The sequence below is a fragment of the Cucurbita pepo genome, chromosome LG01, assembly GCF_002806865.2.
Source record: "Cucurbita pepo subsp. pepo cultivar mu-cu-16 chromosome LG01, ASM280686v2, whole genome shotgun sequence".
NCBI classification, from domain to species: Eukaryota; Viridiplantae; Streptophyta; class Magnoliopsida; order Cucurbitales; family Cucurbitaceae; genus Cucurbita; species Cucurbita pepo.
In genome coordinates, this window is record NC_036638.1 from 7,709,413 (window position 1) to 7,729,857 (window position 20,445).

The following is a 20,445-nucleotide window of genomic DNA, read 5'->3' on the forward strand; positions in this document are numbered from 1 at the left end:
TAATGAATTTACCCTCTAAGGCAATGGAAACTCGGCCCTACACAAAACGAAGCATGTAAAGACTAAGACACTGAGGTTTGTAGGGCAATGAATAAATAAGTTGTTCATACAAACTTTGGAACACTGAATTTATGATCTTATGGCCAATAACAACAAGGGGAACACTGAAATTATTGTTCTTTTGTGTGTTACTGAACGGAAACACTGACTGAATTTAAAGCGAACAAACAGAGGTCTACCTTACAAACTGCATATTTCCAAAAAAAATGGCACATCTAACCTGAACTCTCAGAGTCACACCTTCAGTGAGAATATTGCACAGGACTAATAAAATCCTCTAGAGGTTCTTCGGCAGCCCGGTTTTGGGGTCGAGTAGAGCTTCACTCTCAGGGAGCACGACCGGCCCTTTTCCGGGCCTGGTACATATGAAATAGCTGACATCTCCCTGGTATTTCTGGAATGAACTGCTAATTTCTGGAGGTTGTGGCAGGGATTCGATATCCTCAACACTATTAATCCCAGCATCTTGAAGGATTGTCTTGTCACCAAGAACATAACTGATGGAAGAAAGAATTGTAGATGACGAAATTTAATCTCTCAAAGAAAAAATAAACGAGGCAGGCTCTTCATTGTTGAATGCATAAGATTGAAAATGAATGCAGTTCTAGAATCTAGTTACCTGTTTAATTCCGTTTCTGGATTTGGAGGGAATTGGAAAAGCAACCTCTGAAGCAAAGACACGGCCGTTTTTCTGTTACGTGCAATTAGAACCGAATTCGGGCCTGCGTCGAAAGTATAAGCCACCTGGAAGTTTGATTTGAAATCAGGAAACAACATTAGAAATTTGCAAAGACAAGCCTCAAGGCGATCTTCCTTCGGTTTGGGGAAAAATCAGACCTGAGGTTCTCCTTCGGAACGGTTCCATTTCTCAACGAGACTAATTATCCTGAAACATGGGTTCTTTGTCAGAACGAAACAAAGCTATTGAATCGAAAACAGTAAAGGAAAGTCATGAGAATCTTATCGGCCAATCGGGGAACTTGAAAAAGAAAGAATGAGAGAAAGTAAGCTTGCCTGTGGGATGTATCATTCATATAAAATATTGGGGGAGAAGTATCAAGACAGACTGCATGAAATTGGTTGCTATCGTTGCAAGTCAGTTGAGCAAAGGATACAAAATCACGATTCTGAATAGCTTCTTCCATGGCTAACACACGCTTCGGTACAACTTCCTATAAAAAGAAAATAGATAATGTGAGATCCCACGTCCGTTGGAGAAGGGAACAAAACATTCTTCATAAAGATGTGGAAACCTCTCCTAGCAGACGAGTTTTAAAAACCTTAAGGGGAAGCCCAAAAGGGAAAGTTCAAAGAGAACAATAATTGCTAGCCGTGGGCTTGGGCCATTACAGATAAACACAGGAATAGAAATGTATCTAGACTATGGAGTACAAAGATTTTTTAACTGAAAAAACGACGAAGACACCGACAGAAAACAAATCGTAAAATCCAATTATAAATAATAGCAGATATTAAAAGACATCACCAAGAATCAAAAGAAGCAATGAAATTCCAAGGTATGTTAATGCCATATAAGCACCAAATCCAATAGGTAGCAAGACGGTCGAGAATACCTTAGCTCTATGTTGTAAAAGCAAACTCGTTTCAACAGTTTCCCGCATTCCTGATGTACTACTTGTTTCCTTTTGTCGCGAACTTACCTAGAAAAATGAGATGGAAAATTACATATACTGAAGAACCATAATCAGAACATAGTCAAATCACAAATGGAAAAGAAGAAAAATATGTATTAACTATTTGGATATTGTTTATATTTTTGCACTCAATGCTTTTATTTTTGTCACTTCTAAAGTACAGACAATAACAAAACATGGTAATTAACTATAACAGGCCCTATGCAACCGACACCGTCGACTTTGGAACCACAACTCCATGAAAAACTACAAAAAAATCAATATTTTTTGGATTCGAGGTGGTCTTCTCCGGCCATATCTTTTTGAACAATCATTCCATTGTGTTATCCAAGCCAATTGGAGAACAGTTTGTCCAAGCCAAAAAAAATGAAATTGAAAAAGTGAGAGGCTACACACCACAGCAATGATAATTACAAGATCATCCCAGTGCTTCTCGTCAGCAAGTTGGATTGCAAGACTATCACTTCCATCCTTTTCCTTAACAATGGTACAAGACAAAAAGAAAACATAAGAACTATTCTCATTCACCCATATCAGAAATCAGAATTATTTGCGATAAAGAAAGAGGCAACTTCCTGAAGTTTGCAAATTTAAATGTATGAACAGATAAACTTACTTTTCCCATGCTCCACTTCACAAATCCACCATATAAGCTGCGGCATGCACTTCCCGAACCTTGCCTACATGATTTAAATAGTCGTGATTACTTTGGAATAAATGAATCAGTGTTCCTAAAAAACAGAAATTACATTGAGATGACAGATAACGAGTCAAAATAAGAACATTATTTACAATGGAAGTCTATACATGACTACATGCCACCCACCTTTTTCTATGGTCAAGGTACACACCAACCAAATGGTGCTTATTAGAAAAGAAATGAAAGAGGAAATTAGTGACATCCTTCTCAAACCTAACCGCTTCCAGTGAGCTTATTCCAAAAGATTTATGTGAAGTTGTATGGAAGGCAAAATACTTCTAATAAGGTCCATGCATCAGGTAAAGGAACCCGATGTCTGATTTCTCCCCTTAACGGCACATTCTCCATACCTATGTTAACCTTTTTATCAACAGTTAATGGGCTACGTTTTTCAGTGTGTTGCACTCACACATACCTTTTCCTCAATCCAAGTTTTCTTGCTTGGGATAAGTTATATGGACAGTTCTGGTTTTGCTAATTTGGATGGAGAGAAAGGGAAGAATCCAACTAATGGGGAGAAGAATGTTCAGTTTTCTTGGGATATATCTAGTCGTAGTCCCTGATCAGAATAGTTTCAAAATTAATCCGTTTCTTCACGTTTGACTACTAATTGGAAAGTCTTTTCATAATCTCTTTACTTGTTGGGTGGATCCCTTTCACTTCCTTTGATGTACATTTCCTCTTTTCCTTTAATGAAATTTGAAAGGTTGTTTCCCATAGAGAAAAAATGATCGTGGAGGCCCAAGGGAGTCTATGAGATGAGCTCTATTCCTCAAGCATACTAGCAATCTGTGTAAATATATATTTAAAACGATATAAATAGCAAAATGCTCTTTTTCAAATAGAGGGCAAAAATCGATATTAAATATAGCATAACAATATCGATCTGAACTGTACGCAAGCAGAAGTAAACATGAGAATGCAAAGTCAAAATGTAAAATCAGAAATTATAAGGGACTGCACGTCGAGTTTACAAAATTTAATTTTATCAATTAAAATTTGGGTGCAAAAATAAACACTAAAGCAACCTAGAAGCTTATGAATGGGGCGAATAAAGAAACAAAAAGAAGTATGGATCTTCTACAGCCAGAAGCACTCAACCCATAAAAGAAAGGATGACACCCTAAAACCAACCATAATATTGTATTCGAAAAGAGGGATCAAGTACAAGTGACTTTTGGTTGTATAGAGATGACCAAAGAAAAAAAGGATACCTTGCAATAGCAGATAACTGGCTATGATCTTCCTTGACATTCATCAAATTTGCCAGAGCAAAGACTGCATATACAAACATAAAATCAATTATATATATAGTGATCATTATTTCATAAAATGTATCATATGTGCAAATAAACTCATTATCAGAACCACATATTGAGATAAACAATAGGGCCTTTTTGTAAACATTTAAAAATTTTCCCCACTCTTTAAACATATCTAATAGAAAAAGGCGAAAATCCTAAATTAAGAGTGAAGTCGGGTTTTACCAAGACAAGCAAAACCGGCAGCAGAGGAAGCCAAGCCAGCAGCAGTTGGGAAATTATTGTATGAATCAATATGTACATGCAACTTCTCCCAGTCCTTTTTTGCTATCTTAATCCCCTTTTCTTTATCCTCAACATCATTAGCTCGACTGCGTATTTCCCTCAAACAATTTTGGTACCTGGCTCCAGAAAGGGATATCTCCTACACTAACCAGAAAAAAAGAACTATCATGGACCAGCATAAAACCAAAAGAAACAAAGAAATGGTGAAAGTTTATTTCAACATTTTCTACAATTTGATAGGGAAATATCAATATATGACTGTACGTACGCGTACATGAATATACCATGGGTAACATAAAATATTCACTTAAAACATACATTCCCACTTTACATGGTACACAAAGACTCACCCATCTAATTCTTGATCCAACAAAAATTCCTAAAAATATTCAAAGCAAAGATAAAATGTGTACCTACAAAGATCTAAGATCAAAAACACCAAATATGAGGATAATGCTTGGATGTCTCGAAAAAAAGAGAAAAAAAATCAGATATCCTTTGTGATTAAGATCCAACAGTGTTAAAAGTATTTGGTTTTCTAAAAACTTCTGTAACTTGAACAGCTACATTCAGCCAAGCACCAACCCCATAGGTTTAAGTCAACACTAAATACTTTACAAGAAAAAAAAATTCTGCAACCATTTCTGGATTTAGAGTTACCAAACGCAAATCCTCGACCATCAATGTTCGTTATATTTTCTCTCTTCCAAAACAAAAAAGTCAACGTGGGTTATGACCAAAGAGGACCTAGCTCTTCCAAAAACTTCCACTGCATTTCCACAGACATCCGAAACAGATAAGACTCTAACATCAATTTCATCAATAATCATTTCCAACCGTCTAAATCGGTGAATTCCACAATTCGCAAATTACCTTTGACCAAAGTTCCAACAATTAAGAACACGCCAAATTTCACAACAACCACAGCCCACCAAATCACATGCAATTTCACCAAATGTGCAAAAGAGAGAGATAATCAAAGAAACCTTACCTTGCGATTGAGCCACATACGATCCTTCTCAAAGTCGGGACTAACAGCGACGGTGGTGATAGTGCAGAGATGACTCGGATCAAGGGTAACACTGATGCTATCGTTGACAGGCAAAATTAAGGCCTCATCCCTCTTCCCCCAATACTTAATCACCGCAATGTTGGTCGGCGTTTGTGCAGTGGTCATCAGCACCCATTTTCCACCCTCCAATTCTCTAGAAATCGCCATGGAAGCGACGTCACCGATCAAATATAACGAAGAAACAAGCAAATTTCAGGGAGAAAGAACAGGGAGGAAGAAAATGCGGGAAACAAATCTAGAGAGAGAGAGAGAGAGAGAGAGAGAGAAGCGAGATCCGTGGGGTGAAATGCGAGTGAAGTTGGGTCTTATAGTTTGGAGGTGAAGCTGAAGAAGGCGGGTAGGCACTGTGGCCGAAGCTTTTCTGAAATTGAATATTTGCCTTCGAGGGGCCTACGCCTTCTCGCTTGGAGATTGGTACCCCTCGCCTCCACTTCATTTATTACTAAACTACTCTTCTCACGTGCACCACAGTCCACACCACGTGATCAAGTCTGTCCCCCCTTTTTTTACCTTTTTACCCTATAAATTTTGTGCCCTTTTTTTACCTTTTTACCCTATAAATTTTGTGCCCTTTTTTTACCTTTTTACCCTATAAATTTTGTGCATTTTGATAACTTTTTAATTACTGATTTTTTTATTTTTACATGTAAACTTCAAATTTTAAAGTTTTATTATACTAAAATTTAATTTTAAATTATTAATCTAATTTTTTAAATTTTACGTCAAATAAACCCTTAAATTTTAAATTTTATGTTTAAATAAGTGGATTTTAACACATAATTCAAATATGACGAGAAATTTACTATCGAAAAATTAAAAATTTTAAAATTATTAAATACTTTTTAAAGTTTGAGAAACGTTAAATTTAAAGTTAAAAAATTGGTAATTTAACCTAAATTTAAAATTGTTACAGAAAAAAAATTAATTTCACAAATTTAAAATTTAAAATATTGAATTTTTTGAATTTATGATTTATAGATGTGATGCACACATAAAGTTATTTATTATATTTTAATAGATTAATTATATAAAATAAGTGTAATATTTTCAATATAATTAACAGACCATTAATTAATGGTACAACTAATTTGAACGTGGTTAAGATAAATAATAATAATAATAATTAATAATAATAATTATTATTATTATTGGTTCAACCTCGAGGTGGAGGAAACCTGAGTCCATGTTGACTTTGCCTTGTTGTCTTATTTTTATAGTAACGTATCGAATAATTTGTTGAACAATAATTTTTTAAGATAATATATTTGAAATTAATATTTTTAGTAGAACTCTAATTTAAAACAACTAAAAAATTAACACAAAATGCAATCGACGTGTGCGTTTCGTTAGTCAAAATACAGCTGCTGCTTATACACTTCGGTATAGTTGTTGAATCGTTTAGCAATATTAAAATTAACTAAAAAATCACGGGTTCATAAGTAAGGAATACTATCTTCATTAGTACAAGACATTTTGAGAAAATCAAAAGTAAAGCGGTTTTATACTCTAAGTGAATAATATCATAATATCTTGAAAGTCCGTAGTGTCGAACAAAAAAGTTGCGAGCCTCGAATGTGTAGTTAGAGTGACTCGAGTGTTGAACGATGGACGTATTTTGTTCGAGGAAAAGATTGTTGAGGATTATTGAAAAGAGTGGTTTAATCGTAGATTTACAAGAAAAGTTGATGCTCAAAGTGGATAATATATCAACGCTCATTTCAAATGTCGGTAGCTCAAAATCCTACTTCTTTAGTCGTTGAGCGGAATAAAAAATAAATAATAATTATTATTTTTTTAGTTCAACGACATATAAAGATTTGGACCTGTTACGGGTCAATTATGGGTCGTGTAAGGTATGTTTAAGTTGATAAGCACCATTAATTCATGGCTACAACGTAATTGAATTTTTTATTACCATTTGTCCCATTTAAATTATTTAAAATGAGAAAAAGAAAGAAAAAATAAAATATACATTCGTGGAAAATGCATTCTACTTTTAATTAATTTCCTTAAAACGTTGTCAAATAATTCAAGTGATTTGCATATTTTTTTAGTTAATTTAAATAATACAACACGTTGATTATGAAGGAGCTTATAATATGGTTATTCTATTAAAAAAAAGAAAAAATTAATAAATAAATAAAAATTACTTTCCACTCAGTTTTAAAAATATTCAATTTTTAAATGTTTCAATAATATATTTTAACTTTTTAGAAAAGTCTAAAAAAAACACCGTTAATATTTTGTTTAAGAAATAGGCAAACTCTCACATGGGTTTACATTAAAAAAATGTTTAAAAAATATTCTTAAATTCTGAAAAGTTTCATTAATGTTCTTACAACTTTTCTAAAAACTTAAAAAATGTCAATTTTTTTTTTAATGTTAAAAGCTACTTCTACCTTTAATACTATAAAATAATATTAGCGGGAAGATAATTTATAATGTTCTAATAGACAGTATCTCTCCATATATTGATAATAAGATTTTTTTTAAAAAAAATTTAGTAAATATTTTTTAATTTTTTTTTAAGTAAAGATTTGGGACATCCATATTACTTTTAAAATTTTATGGATATTTTTGAAATATAATATTAATGGTAGGAGTATTTTTAAATTTTATAAAAAGTTTATATTAATAAAAAAATTTAAAATTCTGAGAATATTTTTAAAATTTTATGGATATTTTTGAAATATAGTAGTGATGGTAGGAGTATTTTTAAATTTTATAAAAAGTTGTAGTATATTAATAAAAAATTTTAAAATTCAAGAATATTTTAAAAACGCTATTAAAAGTTCAAGAATATTTTTTTAACAAATAATTAACTAATTTGAAAAAAAAAATACTAATTATTCAAGTTGGCGAATAAAATTGAAATCCAATTAGAATCGGCCTTCCTCGTGATTCACGGGGATTCTTCCCCTGCGTATTGCCTACGAGTTTAACAGTTTGCACGTCTAAAGAGTAGTTGGAGAATTAAATTATAAGTAATATAGCTATACAAATAAATAAAATAAAAAGAATTGATTTTTTTAAAAAATACCCTTATAAAAATTGGAGACATTTTAATTTATGGTTGCATTGATATCATTTATTGTATTTTAATATTTGGAACACGGTTTAAGGAATGAACACCAAGGCTTTTGCAGCTTGTCAACTTCCACCTCTTTATATACATAGCCGTTCTTGATGATCAGCTTAAAACTATGGTGACATGAACAAGAAAACAACAATTAATCTTGAATTCTAAACACCCTTGTGGCTACAAAATTGATTTGAGATTACTAGTACCTTTCACCCTTCATAGTCTGTATCAGGATCTGCATCAATAATATCAGGGAAATCATCTTCTTGCAGTAACTTTGAGCCGAGATCATGTACGAAATCGTCGGTTTTGTCCGATTTTGATGACATGGGAGAAGCAAAGACATCGACTTTCTCTACAACCCCTACTTCTGTGATGGCTGCTGTAGCGGCCTGCTCGGTCGTCTTGGGTGTTTCTATACTCACCAGGCCATTTGCATAGGGCTCATTTTCGAGATCATTTGAGATGTTATATGTCATTTCATAGTCATTTATTGGATTACCTGTAGCATCTCTAATTGGAGCCTCTTCAATGTTGTTGGCAAATACTCTGTCGTACGAGAACTCGTCGTCCAACTCAGGGTCGCTCTGCTCCATGCCCTGCGTGTCGACCTTCAATAATTTGCTAGAAGTCATACTACCAAAGTACATATCTTCCTGGAATTTATAGGTAGCTTGTGGTTCAGGAGAGCTCAAGCGCACAGGCAAGAAATCCGACAGGGGAAGGACCCTCGGATGTATTAGGACCTCCATGGCTAAGAGAGCATGTGCACAGAATTCAGCAAGTTTAGATCCATTTTCTTGTTTACCTGAAGAAGAGAGTATCTATCAGAAAATAGCTAACAAAAACCATAATGTAGTGCTTTCAATAGTCTAAAAATTCGTGTACATCACGTGTTAGCTTAACCAAAGCAAAATTATTTAACAAGAAAGCGAGAATGTTATCTTTAATTATCAATTAGAATAAAGCTGTAGAATTGCTTATGTAGATTTTCTTTTCTTTTCTTTTCTTCTCCAGTTTTTATTAGGGTGGGCAACATGGTGATAGTATGCGAGTCCTTTATACTCGAAACATGTCATGAAGGTATTTGGTTAGCATGTCCAAGGAAGGCAAGTTCCAAGATCATGAACATAATTTCAGTTAAATAAATCTCTTAATCTCATTGTGAGATCCTACATTAGTTTCCACATTAGTTGGGGAGGAGAACAAAACATTCTTTATAAAGGTGTAGAAATCTCTACGCGTTTTAAAAACTTTGAGGAGAAGCCCAAAGAGAACAATATCTGCTAGCAGAGGGCTTGAGCGGTTAGAAATGAGATCAAAGCCAGACATTGGGCAATGTGCCAGCGAGGAGGCTGAGCCCCGAAGGGGGTGGATACGAGGCAGTGCGCCAACAAGGATGCTAGGCCCCGAAAGGGATGGATTGGAGGGGTCCCACATTGATTGGAGAAAAGAACAAATGTCAGCGAAGACGCTGGACCCCAAAAGGGGGTGGATTGTGAGATCCCCCACATCGATTGGAGTGGATAATGAAACATTCTTTATAAGGGTGTGAAAATCTCTCCCTAGCAGACACGTTTTAAAAATCTTGAGAGGAATACTGAAAGGAAAAGCCCAAAGAAGATAATATTTGCTAGTGGTGGGCTTGGGCTGATCCTAGCAAACCGCCTCTTAGAGAAGTAGTCATCAGTCATTATCTTGCAGTTCATGTTTTCATAAAAACATCTGCAGTTTGACTCATAAATAAGGCGAGTTAACATCCTCGCCTTCCACAGGATCAAATGACATTTCAAAAGAGATTTACCTTTACGGAAAAGCTCAAGACCTTGAGCCAAAGCCAGAGGGCGTATATGAACAGCGGACAAAAATGAAGCCAGTAGTGCACGAAATGCCGCCAACTGATAATCTGCCCAAACCTCAATAGATTCATTAGCTCGGAAAAAGATGTCATCTGAGGCCTGTGGCCATTCAAAGGAAGATGTTGCGGCTGTTATTAAAAGATGTTCAACTTTTGCACGCCACCCTTCTTCAGTTCTCAAAGCACCAGCCTATGCAGACAAATAAATGGAAAAAAAAGAAAAAGAAAAGATAAAGCAGTTAGCAATCAGCAACCATATCAGGTCACAAAAGGGAACCAAAAAGATCCCATTCAGAACTTAAAAAAAAAAAAAAATAATAATAATAATAATAATAATAAACACACACACACACACACGAAAAAAGAAAAACATATATAATTGCCTACCAATGTAAGAAGAGTCTCCAAAGCCTCAAGTGCAGCTATCCTCAAGTGGACTGAAGTAGACATACAGCTGCTGGTAATGTCGCCGGATCCATGCCTCTCATGCTGCCCTTTCATGGAAGTGGGAACTGAAGGACGTTTCCTCTTCTTATAGTGTTGCAGCAATTCACTTTGTGCTTCCTTTGGATTCACACTTGATGGATCACAACTCTTGTTATCAACAGGGTTCAAATCAACTAGTGCATTATCAATCACGTCTCGTGCAAGAGATGCAGCCATTCCTGACTCAGATTCAGCGTCGAATAAATATACATCCCAAAACATTATTTCCGTAGACATTAAAATATTAAAAATGATAATACTCATGCCAAACGAAACACAGATTATATCTTTTAATAATTTTATAAAAGATAGCATTGAAAGATCCATGCATATTCAGCAGTAAGCAAGTTGGATTGGCAAACAGATTTGCTCTGATAACCTTAACGCTGGTTCCTTTCATAGTCAAGTGCCAAAGTCCTAATTTTTTCACATTGCCTAAAAAAATATCTAATTCTAATTAGCTCCAAAAGGACTTGAATTCTGTGCACCCTTCAGTGAGCAATTTTTTTTGGCTAACCATCAAAAAGATGAGAATGAACTCCCCACTTTCAGAAAAATGGGGAAAAAAATAAAAATAAACCTAACTTCTTTAATTTTCTTTTTTTAAAAGAAGGGCACCTATAACTTAACTTCAATAAGACAATGGGTTTCGATTTCAGCCATCTTTGAATAATTTTTTTCTTTTTCTAAAAATCAGATTAAAGAGAAAGTACAAGAGGGAAAAGTATTTAAAAAGGGCAGGCAACAAATACAATCAAATTATTAGTTTCATAATGGTACGATCACATTATACAAATTCATAATGCCTAATTGATTTCTCCGAGAAAATAAATTTAATTGACAAGTCGATAGATTCGTATTAGATATACTATGCTTACCAACGCCCAAAGACATCATCAATAACTTAGCAACTGCATAGACCTTTACTCTTAGTTCTGCAGAGACACACTTCTTGAAGTACTTCACAATGAGTCGCACAATAGATGCAGCATGAGGTAACAATTGGCTGCATAAGAATTTAATAATAAATATATAAACAAAAATATAGCATCCATATTTTTAGTGACAATTGAGTGGCTAGGCTTCACACATTTTCCTCCTAGCATAAGTAAACTAAGTGGATCTCACGAAGGTTTTGAAATAAACACTCAATAATTAAGATTTTATGGTATATAGTGCATGTAGTTAATAGTAGATGCCTTGCCTGCGAAGCCTCTTAACAATGGCAATGAGGAGATCCAAACTGTCTGAATGCAGTGCCGGAAGTTCTGAACACATTGACTCTTGCTGCAGAGATGTCATAAATGGCACTGAAGTGGGTGGCAATGAACCATCCACCGTCAGCACTCTCTCGACAATCGCTAATAAAGGGCGAATGGGAACTGCCACCTGATAAAGTACATATAAAATATCAATTTGACATAATTTTTCTTCTTTATACTATCTTCATTAATAAAGTGAGGTCTCAATGTAGACAAACATAGATTCATATTGAGACAAATTGTTCCTCTTTTAAGACAAGCATAAAAATTAAAAAAATGGATGTTGTGATGCTACCTGATGGTTGTATGAACTTGTTATCATTGTAGAACAGCAAAACATCAGGGTTGAAATACTAGGTGTTAACATTCGCTCTGAGCTCCTTGTTATTTTGTCAAAGGAATCTTCTGACAACGAATTACAACCTAAAGGTGGTGGAGGGTTTTTTCCTGGTGGAATCAGTAACCTTAAAACTTCATGACCTTTTGAATCTACAAAAACATTAAAATGGATCATTATCACCATCTTAATAAATCGAGAGAGCTTTATTTTATTTACAATTCATGTTTACCTTCACCAATGCCTTGGAAGGCCTCATTCAAGTGACTGTCAATGGATAACAAAATCTTCTGCATTAGTAAAGACCAGCTATCTTCATCTCCTTTTGATTTTGGAAGTGATGCCAGGCAATGGGCAAGCTTCTAAATGTTGGATATGAAACAGAGACAGAAATTATGGGGGAAGTTTAATGTTTATAGTGCTATCTTAGATTAAAAATACATTAAATTAAAAAGAGGCACAGTACCTTCAGCATATTAGAACTACACTTTCCTGAATATATTTTTGAAACAATCGCAGCTTCAGCCTGCAAAATATTTCATTACTTAATTCATCAGGAACAAACAAGGCATCATTATTTCAACATTAAAACAAACTTTGCATGGATTTACATTTTCTCAGTTTCTTTCAATTACGCAGATAAATAACATGCTAACAACATGAAGCCATATGTGCCAAGATGTCGAGAAAGGACAACTGAGTAATATTAACAACAGCCCCTGACCTTCCAGTACAAAATGGCTTGCTATTAGATTATATAAAAATGGTTGGAATGCCAACAAAGTAGAACTTCAAAGCCCTCTCAGTAGGAGGATTNAAAAAAAAAAAAAAAAAAAAAAAAAAAAAAAAAAAAAAAAAAAAAAAAAAAAAAAAAAAAAAAAATCTAGGGGTTGGGTGCAGTTGTGGACAAAATTCAATTCTTTTAGCTCCTATTGGTAAATACTCTCTCCAGTTTTTCATTGCAGCTTTTTTCTGAAGAATGCAATTTATTCCTTCTGCAGCTTGAATCCACCAAGTCAGAAAACTACCAATACTCCCATAAACGTAATCTATGAAAGAATGAATATCACATTATTCAATAAAGCACTTACAGAGCCGTAATGACGATGGATTGTAAACGGGAAGAAAGCTATCAAAGTGCACAATAGATTAACTGCAGCGTCCTGCATCAACCAACATGCAAATAATTACATATTTTATTGGGAAACAAAAGTTGCACCTACCAAGCAAAGAGTACAAAAAGAGAGATGAGGAGTTTTCACAAAAGCCCAAGGAATTTACAAAAGGGGATCTCAGTTGGCATAGGTTATTAAACTGTCATCGTTACAAAATTATTTAGCACATGAACACATGAAAATAGTCTGAAAACTTTTAGTTCACCTGTGCTACTTACCAAAACAGCTTCTGTATTATCATCATGCAACAGCTTTATAACTGGTTGAATGACCTTCCCAGCACAAGAAGTCCCATCTTTCTTTACACTTTGAAATCTACCCAATCTAATTTGTAAAAGAGATATCTTTAATAGTCATGAAACCAGCCATATTATGTGCAAACATTTTACTTTAAAGTTATAGAAAAATTTATTTTTAAGTCAAACATGTAGAGGTGGGGATTCAAGCCTGGGACTTTTTGGTCGAGAATACGCCTCTTCATCATTAGAGCTATGCTCGAGTTGGCAACAAAATGAACTAATAGTAACAACTTCCAGAATGTTATAAAACCAGTTGTCTATTATTCCCAAGTCAGAATTCACAGATCTAAAAGTCAATGCCGAAACGACAATATACAAATCCTAAATGGCTGTTTAGTAATACTTTCCAAAAGTGTCTTTCATATGCAAAAGGCATAACATAGATATTTCTCTTTTGGAAAGGGTACATTCAACTAACCGAAATATTTTTCAGAATGTCTTAAGTCTGTATTCAAAAGTTGAATCTGCATTTCTCAAAATCAATATAGAAACGACAATATACAAATCCTAAGAGGCTGTTCAGTTAAATCTCCAAATGGCTTAACATAGATATTTTGCTTTTGGAAAGGATATATTTAACTAATCAATTTGTGTTTGAGTGACTACTTTGTATGATTAATTTCCATCAAGGTCAAATGAAGATGTACCTCAAGAATAAATCTGATATCGAAGCACAAGAGGCCACCTTCAGAAACTGAGAATCTGTCTATAGAACAATAGAAAACACAAAAAACAAAAAAAAGTAGTGTAAAATTTTTAGTAGAATTCAAGTATTAAAAAAGCCTTGATGATGATGAGTTGTTATACATAAGAGAAGAGCATAGATGTACCCTACTAACAGTACTTGAATTATTGCAGAAGCTTCGCTTATAGAAGCACTACTTTTGTCTGATGAACACTTATTGTTATTCATACATACATTATCATTTAACATCTTGGGCACTTAATACATGTAGTTAAATACTAGAGAATCAATCCAAGAGCAAAGTAAGCATTACCTGCACGTGAGGTAAAAGCCTGTGAAGCCATTCTGTATATGATGCCAAAAATCGACTAGAGCTGCATTGTTGACAAGTCACTCCAAGTAAAACGATTCCCGCCCAACATTTATCAGGCTTTAGAAAGAGTGGATGTCAAAATTAATAACCCACAAAATGAAGTTGAGAAATTTCCCAAAAAATAAAAATCCAAAACAGTTAAAATTATATATTATCTTCCTGCGTGCCAATGAAAAGTTAAAAATTCAAGCAAGATTCAAATCATAAGAACTTATCCCCCCATTTAAGTCGTCCTAAAAGTTGTCATGTGTACAACACCATATCGTTCTTCAATTAAAAGCTAAAGTCCCTCGCTCGTGTTTTGATGGCGTGCATATTTTCTACATTGTACTTCATAATCAACATTTATGTAGTCAACTTTTAGATTTAGAGCTAAAAGTAGCCATAAATTTTTCACTCAGTAAGCAGCATATTTTCCTATGGACTTTGATTCCCGCTGTTCTTATGAACAACTGAGGAGCCTCCCATCAGATCAAGCTGAACATAAGCCCGCCAGTCAACAAATAGTTAAACCCACAAAAAGAGTATAAAGAAAAAGCTATACATTAATAAAATTTGTGATTTAAATGGACTTTGATGAAATGCATACTTATACCATATCATTAGAGAGAAGGAGAAACAAGCGGTTGACCCAGGAATCGACAGCAGATTTCCAGCTGTCGATCAGCTTTTGATCCATGGAAGGCAAGGATTCAGAGAGGAGATTGTGGATTTTGATCATAGAAACCACCTTGGAGAGTTCCGAATGATCATTAAACGCCCGCTTGTCGTCAGGAACGTGCTCCCTAAGAAGCTTGTGTATCAAGCGAGGCTTCAAAGCCGGGTCATACATATTCACGACGAGATTGAAGGCCGCCATTTTAGCTGAACCACTGAGATTCCAGTGTCTAATAACTATCAAAACGATTAGGCAACTGTAAGATGCTAATGCAATCTCAACAGCCAGAATAATGCACAAAAAACAAGACCGAAAATTCCCGTTCCCCTTTAAGCAAGACAAAACCCCAATGCCATGAGCTCGATGCGTTTACTCATTGAGTTGCAGCCCATGCACACATAAACACAGCCAAAAACGAAAAGACTAAACAAACTTCTCTCCACCTTCAACGAACAAGTAAACTCATAATCAAACTACAAAATACGCTAAAAACCGTAAAAATTTCAGCATATAATTCCTAAACTCGAATATGCTTGCATGAGAAAGTGATCGATAAACACCAAAAGCATCAGCGCTTAACAGAAGACACAAAAGCAATCCGAAAACTCACCTTCCGCTTGAAACCCTAGAATGTAAAGAGCCTTCTCCGGCTGAATCAAAGATTGACGATGAAGAATATGAGGCCAAGAGGAACACGAAGAGGAGTAGGAGCAAGGAGCCGCGCAGTAGAGTTCACCGAGCGGGAACCACGGAGAAAAAAAAGGGTAGTGAGGAGATATATTGTAAAAGGCCGAACCGGTAATTGAACCATTTTTTCGGTTTTACACGCTGGATTATTGAACCAATTTACACAAAATCAACCGAACCGTTTGGACCGGTTCTTGTCGTTTTAGAGGTAGTAAAATATAGGTTTATTTTCTATTTCATAAAGAAATTGAAAATTATATTAACTTTATTTATTTATTGAAAAGATTAATTTGCTTTTGGCCCTAGCCTAAGTTCACCCTTAGTTAATATTGTTCACTTTGACCCATTACATACATAAGCCCACTGGTAGCTCATGTTGTCCATTTTAATCAGTTACGTTGTCAACGTCACAGTTAATTTTTTGAAAATAATGAATTTGTAACATTCTAAGCCCACCGTTAACAAATATTGTTCGATTTAGCTCAGTATGTATAATCGTTAGCTTCACAGGTTTAAAACATGTTTGCTAACTAAAAATTTTCACACCTTTATAAAGAACGTTTGTTCTGACCAATATGAGATTTCATAAAATTTATGAAAAGTTTTTATAATCCATTAAATATCGTAAACATGACGCTTCAAGAACGAGCTCCAACCAATTATGAAGGATAAAACCTTTTGACTTTGAGAGCGGATAATGAAAGCATGGTTGGCTGGTTGGTTGATTGCGGTCCACTCCGGTGGTTCATAATGTCCCGTAATTCATGCCCACCAACAAAGGAATGGAGCCAATCATGAACTAAAAACTTCTTATTTCTATCCATGGACATTTGGAAACTTTAGATATTAAATTTAATGAATTATTTGTGTTTTTTTCTTTTGGTAAGACGTGTTATTTTTTGTCGAGTGGGATGGATACTCGAACCTATGTAATAAATGACTTCAAGTTACGATTCACTTGTTATTTAAGGATTACGGGCTTTTGCCCTTGTAAGCATGTGTTGAATAAGGGTATTTTGGTATTTTTGTCTACGGTGAAGATTTGGCATCAAATTGAGTTTTCTCGACACCACGCTTAGAGTTAGTTTGTGTTTAAGCCAATTTAATCTTTACTCGTGGAATATTTAACATTGAAGGAAATAGTTTCTGTAACAGTCAAAGCCCATCGCTCGTATCGCTGTCAGCCTCACAAATTTAAAAACGTGTCTATTAGGCGCTTGTATCGCTGTCAGCCCCACAAATTTAAAACATGTCTATTAGAGAAATGTTTCCACGCCCTTACAAGGAATGTTTTGTTCTCCTATTCAACCAATGTAGGATCACACAGTTTTCCTTAGTTCATGAGGTAATCTTTTCGAACTCTCCCTTCAAGTCAAGCCAAATTTAATTTTGGGTGTGTTAGTATTTGTGAATCAGTGATTCACGTAACTAAACATCCTTAATTCTCGATCTAGAGCTGTATTAAATTGCTTGTATGTATACTTATACATTCATACGAGGTTTAAAACTTTTTCTAGTTCAACAGTTACGTAGAGGAATCGAATCATCGACCTTTGATATAATAATTAATATATGGTCTATTGAATTATATCCAAATTTGCGTAAAAATAGTTTGGACACTTTTACCCTTTTTTAGGTGTAACCTTATCTTAGTAATTTAACCCTATTTTGGTAATTTGTCAAACCTTTTAGACAAAAAGAAAAAGAAAAAGTGGGCATAGGGCGAGGGACAATAAAGAAGAAAAAAGAAGCTTAGAATTGCCCCACCTTCCGCCAGTCATGCATTAAAGGAAAGCTCTGATCATCAACAAAAATGCAAATGCTCTCACACTCATTTGCTTCACTGCAGAAACCTTCTTCGCCTCTCCAATGGCAGAATCGAACCTTCAATTTCTCCTCTTCATCTTCTTCATCTTGCTCTGTTTTTACAATGGAAACTCATCGCCATTTGGTTCAGAGGACGATGAGTCCTGGCTGAGCGAAGAAGACGACGAAGTTCACATTGTTCAGAGCGGCGGTGATTCTCAGAGGCGGTGCGATTTTTCCGAAGGAAAATGGATTTTCGATCAATCTTATCCGTTGTACGATTCATCTTGTCCGTATCTTAGTTCCGCCGTCACTTGTCAAAGAAATGGCCGGCCGGATTCTGACTACGAGAAGTGGAAATGGAAGCCGCGCAGTTGCTCCATTCCCAGGTTCTTCATTTTAATTGAAAATAGTTAACGTTTCGGAAATGCATGTTTAGAAATTTGGTAGAAAGCACTTGACGACGAAGTACTTTGGTTTAACACTCTCAGAGAGTGTTTTTGAAGTGCTTCCGTTAAAAAGGAAGACATTAGAAAGCACTACAAGTGTTTCATCACAATATACCAAGTTTCTTTTGAGTGTTTTCTTTATGATAATTTTGAATGACAATCGCTTTTAGCCAGGGAAAAGCACTAAGTGAGGTAGTGTAACAGTGAAGTTTTGAGGTTTATAATATGATTTGTAAGGTTTTGTTCCTATATCTTCTCATTCTGATGTTACAGGTTCGATGCCTTGAATTTTCTCGGGAAAATGAGAAGGAAAAGGATAATGTTAGTGGGGGATTCTATAATGAGGAACCAGTGGGAATCTCTTGTTTGCTTAGTGCAAGGAGTTGTACCAACCGGTAGAAAAAGGGTGACTTATAATGGTCCTTCCATGGCTTTCCATGCTATGGTGAGTGATATGAAATATGAATGAATTGATTTTTGCAGTTAGCTTTCTGTTTCCAACACTTGAAATTCTGCAATCTCTGGTTTGGGTATGAGAAACTGAAGCACTCTGATTTTCTTGAATAGGATTTTAAGACTTCAATTGAGTTTTCATGGGCTCCACTTCTGGTTGAACTGAACAAAGGAGCTGAAAACAAGAGAGTATTGCATTTGGATAGGATTGAAGAGAACGCCAAGTACTGGACAGGAGTTGATGTTCTTGTGTTTGATTCAGCTCACTGGTGGACTCACTCTCAACAATGGAGCTCGTAAGAAAATGAATGCAAAGCCTTTACTTTTAGATCATATTAGCCTCTGTCGCTAACATTCTCTGATTATGACTCAGCATCTATTATTCCCTATTCCCTATTTTTGCAATTGCTGATGGGAAGTCTATGTGTGATATCCCACATTGGTTTGAGGAGGAGAACGAAACACTCTTTATAAGGGTGTGGAAACCTCTCCCTAGTAGACGCGTTTTAAAAATCTTGAGAGGAAGCTCGAAAGGGAAAGCCTAAAGAGGACAATATCTACTAGAGGTGGGCTTGGGGCGTTACAAATGGTATCAGAGCCAGACACCGGGTGATGTGCCAGCAAGGAGACTGTGCCCCGAAGAGGGTGGATTTGGTGGGGGTCTCACATTGATTGGAGAAAAGAACGAGTGTCAGCAAGGGGGGTGGATTGTGATATCCCACATACACATAGGTTGGGGAAGAGAACGAAACATCCTTTATAAGGGTGTGGAAACCTCTCCTAAGCAGATGCGTTTTAAAATTCTTGAAGGGAAGCCCAAAGGGGTGAATTGTTTGGTCACTGAGGCTTCAATCGAACCTTAAGATTTCAGGTGTTTCAGAAAGTTGCTAATATCTTGTAAGAAAAATGTTAGCACTTGTATCAATATAGTTCAAGTGGTGCTGTGATTTTGGGACCTACTGTTCTGTTTTGTTTTGTTTTTGAGCTTCTATCACTGGTTTCAGATGGGATTACTACATGGAGGGCCAGAATATGTACAAATACCTGAATCCAATGGTTGCATATGAGAAGGGACTTACCACATGGGCCAAATGGGTAGATTTGAACTTGAACCCGGAAAAAACCCGAGTAATTTTCCGAAGCATGTCTCCTCGACATAACAGGTAAGAATCACATCCAATCTAAGTTCGTGTAAATTTCAAAATTCATATTCAATCTGTTTTCTGTTGTTTTACCAGAGACAATGGTTGGAAATGCTACAACCAAAGGCAGCCTTTAGCCTACTTCAGCCATCAGCACGTTCCGGGGCAGCTGCGCGTTCTTCAGGGAGTACTGAGAAGGATGAGATTCCCAGTATACCTTCAAGACATCACAGAAATGTCTGCACTTAGAAGAGATGGCCACCCGTCCGTGTACCGGAACGGTTTGGGTCAAGAAGGGAAGCAACACCAGGAAGGTCTATCCTCTGATTGTAGCCATTGGTGCCTCCCTGGTGTGCCTGACATTTGGAATGAGATGTTAAGTGTCTTACTCTAAGTTCAAATGGTTGCTGGACTAGCTCAAAATGAAGTCATTAGAGCCACTCTTCTGCCAGCATAGGTTTGTCTATCTCTTGAGCTCGCTTCTTAGGTTTCTACAATGGTTAGCTACTGCTTAGTGTGTTGTATTACAAAACCGTGTCTCGATGCAGACGATATATATTATCATCTAACTATGAAATGGCATTTGTATAACCTTTCAAATTCTGGATATGATATAAAAAATTTCTAGGTTATTCTCCCTAAGAACAAGCCAAAGATTC

General features: G+C 35.6%; 3 protein-coding genes across 7 annotated transcripts; 1 reads left to right on the forward strand and 2 right to left on the reverse strand.

Annotated features, from left to right (window-relative positions):
• Window positions 1-100: 100 nt before the first annotated feature.
• LOC111779924 (diphosphomevalonate decarboxylase MVD2, peroxisomal-like) lies at window positions 101-5,423 on the reverse strand. The gene is made up of 10 exons (XM_023660125.1): window positions 4,954-5,423; window positions 3,903-4,101; window positions 3,630-3,693; window positions 2,332-2,395; window positions 2,112-2,192; window positions 1,635-1,721; window positions 1,075-1,232; window positions 898-946; window positions 680-804; window positions 101-557 (listed from the first exon to the last, which is right to left on the reverse strand). Exons 1-10 carry the CDS (start codon window positions 5,179-5,181, stop codon window positions 338-340), a joined length of 1,275 nt encoding a protein of 424 aa, XP_023515893.1. The 5' UTR covers window positions 5,182-5,423; the 3' UTR covers window positions 101-337.
• A 2,671-nt stretch (window positions 5,424-8,094) lies between these two features.
• Window positions 8,095-15,985, reverse strand: LOC111780979 (proline-, glutamic acid- and leucine-rich protein 1-like). Of its 5 annotated transcripts, XM_023661373.1 has the most exons (15): window positions 15,860-15,985; window positions 15,187-15,485; window positions 14,532-14,648; window positions 14,181-14,239; window positions 13,453-13,558; window positions 13,151-13,222; window positions 12,526-12,585; window positions 12,292-12,421; window positions 12,018-12,211; window positions 11,665-11,849; window positions 11,339-11,466; window positions 10,362-10,639; window positions 9,921-10,164; window positions 8,323-8,924; window positions 8,095-8,235 (listed from the first exon to the last, which is right to left on the reverse strand). In XM_023661373.1, exons 2-14 carry the CDS (start codon window positions 15,448-15,450, stop codon window positions 8,326-8,328), a joined length of 2,436 nt encoding a protein of 811 aa, XP_023517141.1. In that variant the 5' UTR covers window positions 15,451-15,485; window positions 15,860-15,985; the 3' UTR covers window positions 8,095-8,235; window positions 8,323-8,325. The 5 variants fall into 5 exon arrangements, with proteins under 5 accessions (XP_023517141.1, XP_023517157.1, XP_023517150.1 ...); XM_023661389.1 differs by having other exon boundaries at window positions 8,095-8,924; window positions 15,187-15,463; XM_023661382.1 differs by having other exon boundaries at window positions 8,095-8,924; window positions 15,187-15,478.
• A 1,704-nt stretch (window positions 15,986-17,689) lies between these two features.
• On the forward strand, window positions 17,690-20,424 carry LOC111800327 (protein trichome birefringence-like 36). The gene is made up of 5 exons (XM_023683972.1): window positions 17,690-18,131; window positions 18,465-18,636; window positions 18,759-18,940; window positions 19,649-19,807; window positions 19,883-20,424. Exons 1-5 carry the CDS (start codon window positions 17,806-17,808, stop codon window positions 20,178-20,180), a joined length of 1,137 nt encoding a protein of 378 aa, XP_023539740.1. The 5' UTR covers window positions 17,690-17,805; the 3' UTR covers window positions 20,181-20,424.
• Window positions 20,425-20,445: the final 21 nt, after the last annotated feature.

Coding starts and splice junctions, on each gene's coding strand:
- LOC111780979 (XM_023661389.1), bottom strand. CDS start 15,450: ATGGCGGCCTTCAATCTCGTCGTGAATATGTATGACCCGGCTTTGAAG. Junction 13,223..13,452: donor ATAATACAGAAGCTGTTTTG/GTAAGTAGCACA, acceptor TGGTTGATGCAG/GACGCTGCAGTTAATCTATT. Junction 12,422..12,525: donor GTAGTTCTAATATGCTGAAG/GTACTGTGCCTC, acceptor TCCAACATTTAG/AAGCTTGCCCATTGCCTGGC.
- LOC111800327 (XM_023683972.1), top strand. CDS start 17,806: ATGGCAGAATCGAACCTTCAATTTCTCCTCTTCATCTTCTTCATCTTG. Junction 18,132..18,464: donor CGCAGTTGCTCCATTCCCAG/GTTCTTCATTTT, acceptor CTGATGTTACAG/GTTCGATGCCTTGAATTTTC. Junction 18,637..18,758: donor CCATGGCTTTCCATGCTATG/GTGAGTGATATG, acceptor TTTCTTGAATAG/GATTTTAAGACTTCAATTGA.
- LOC111779924 (XM_023660125.1), bottom strand. CDS start 5,181: ATGGCGATTTCTAGAGAATTGGAGGGTGGAAAATGGGTGCTGATGACC. Junction 3,694..3,902: donor TGCCGGTTTTGCTTGTCTTG/GTAAAACCCGAC, acceptor TTGTATATGCAG/TCTTTGCTCTGGCAAATTTG. Junction 805..897: donor GTTCCGAAGGAGAACCTCAG/GTCTGATTTTTC, acceptor TCAAACTTCCAG/GTGGCTTATACTTTCGACGC.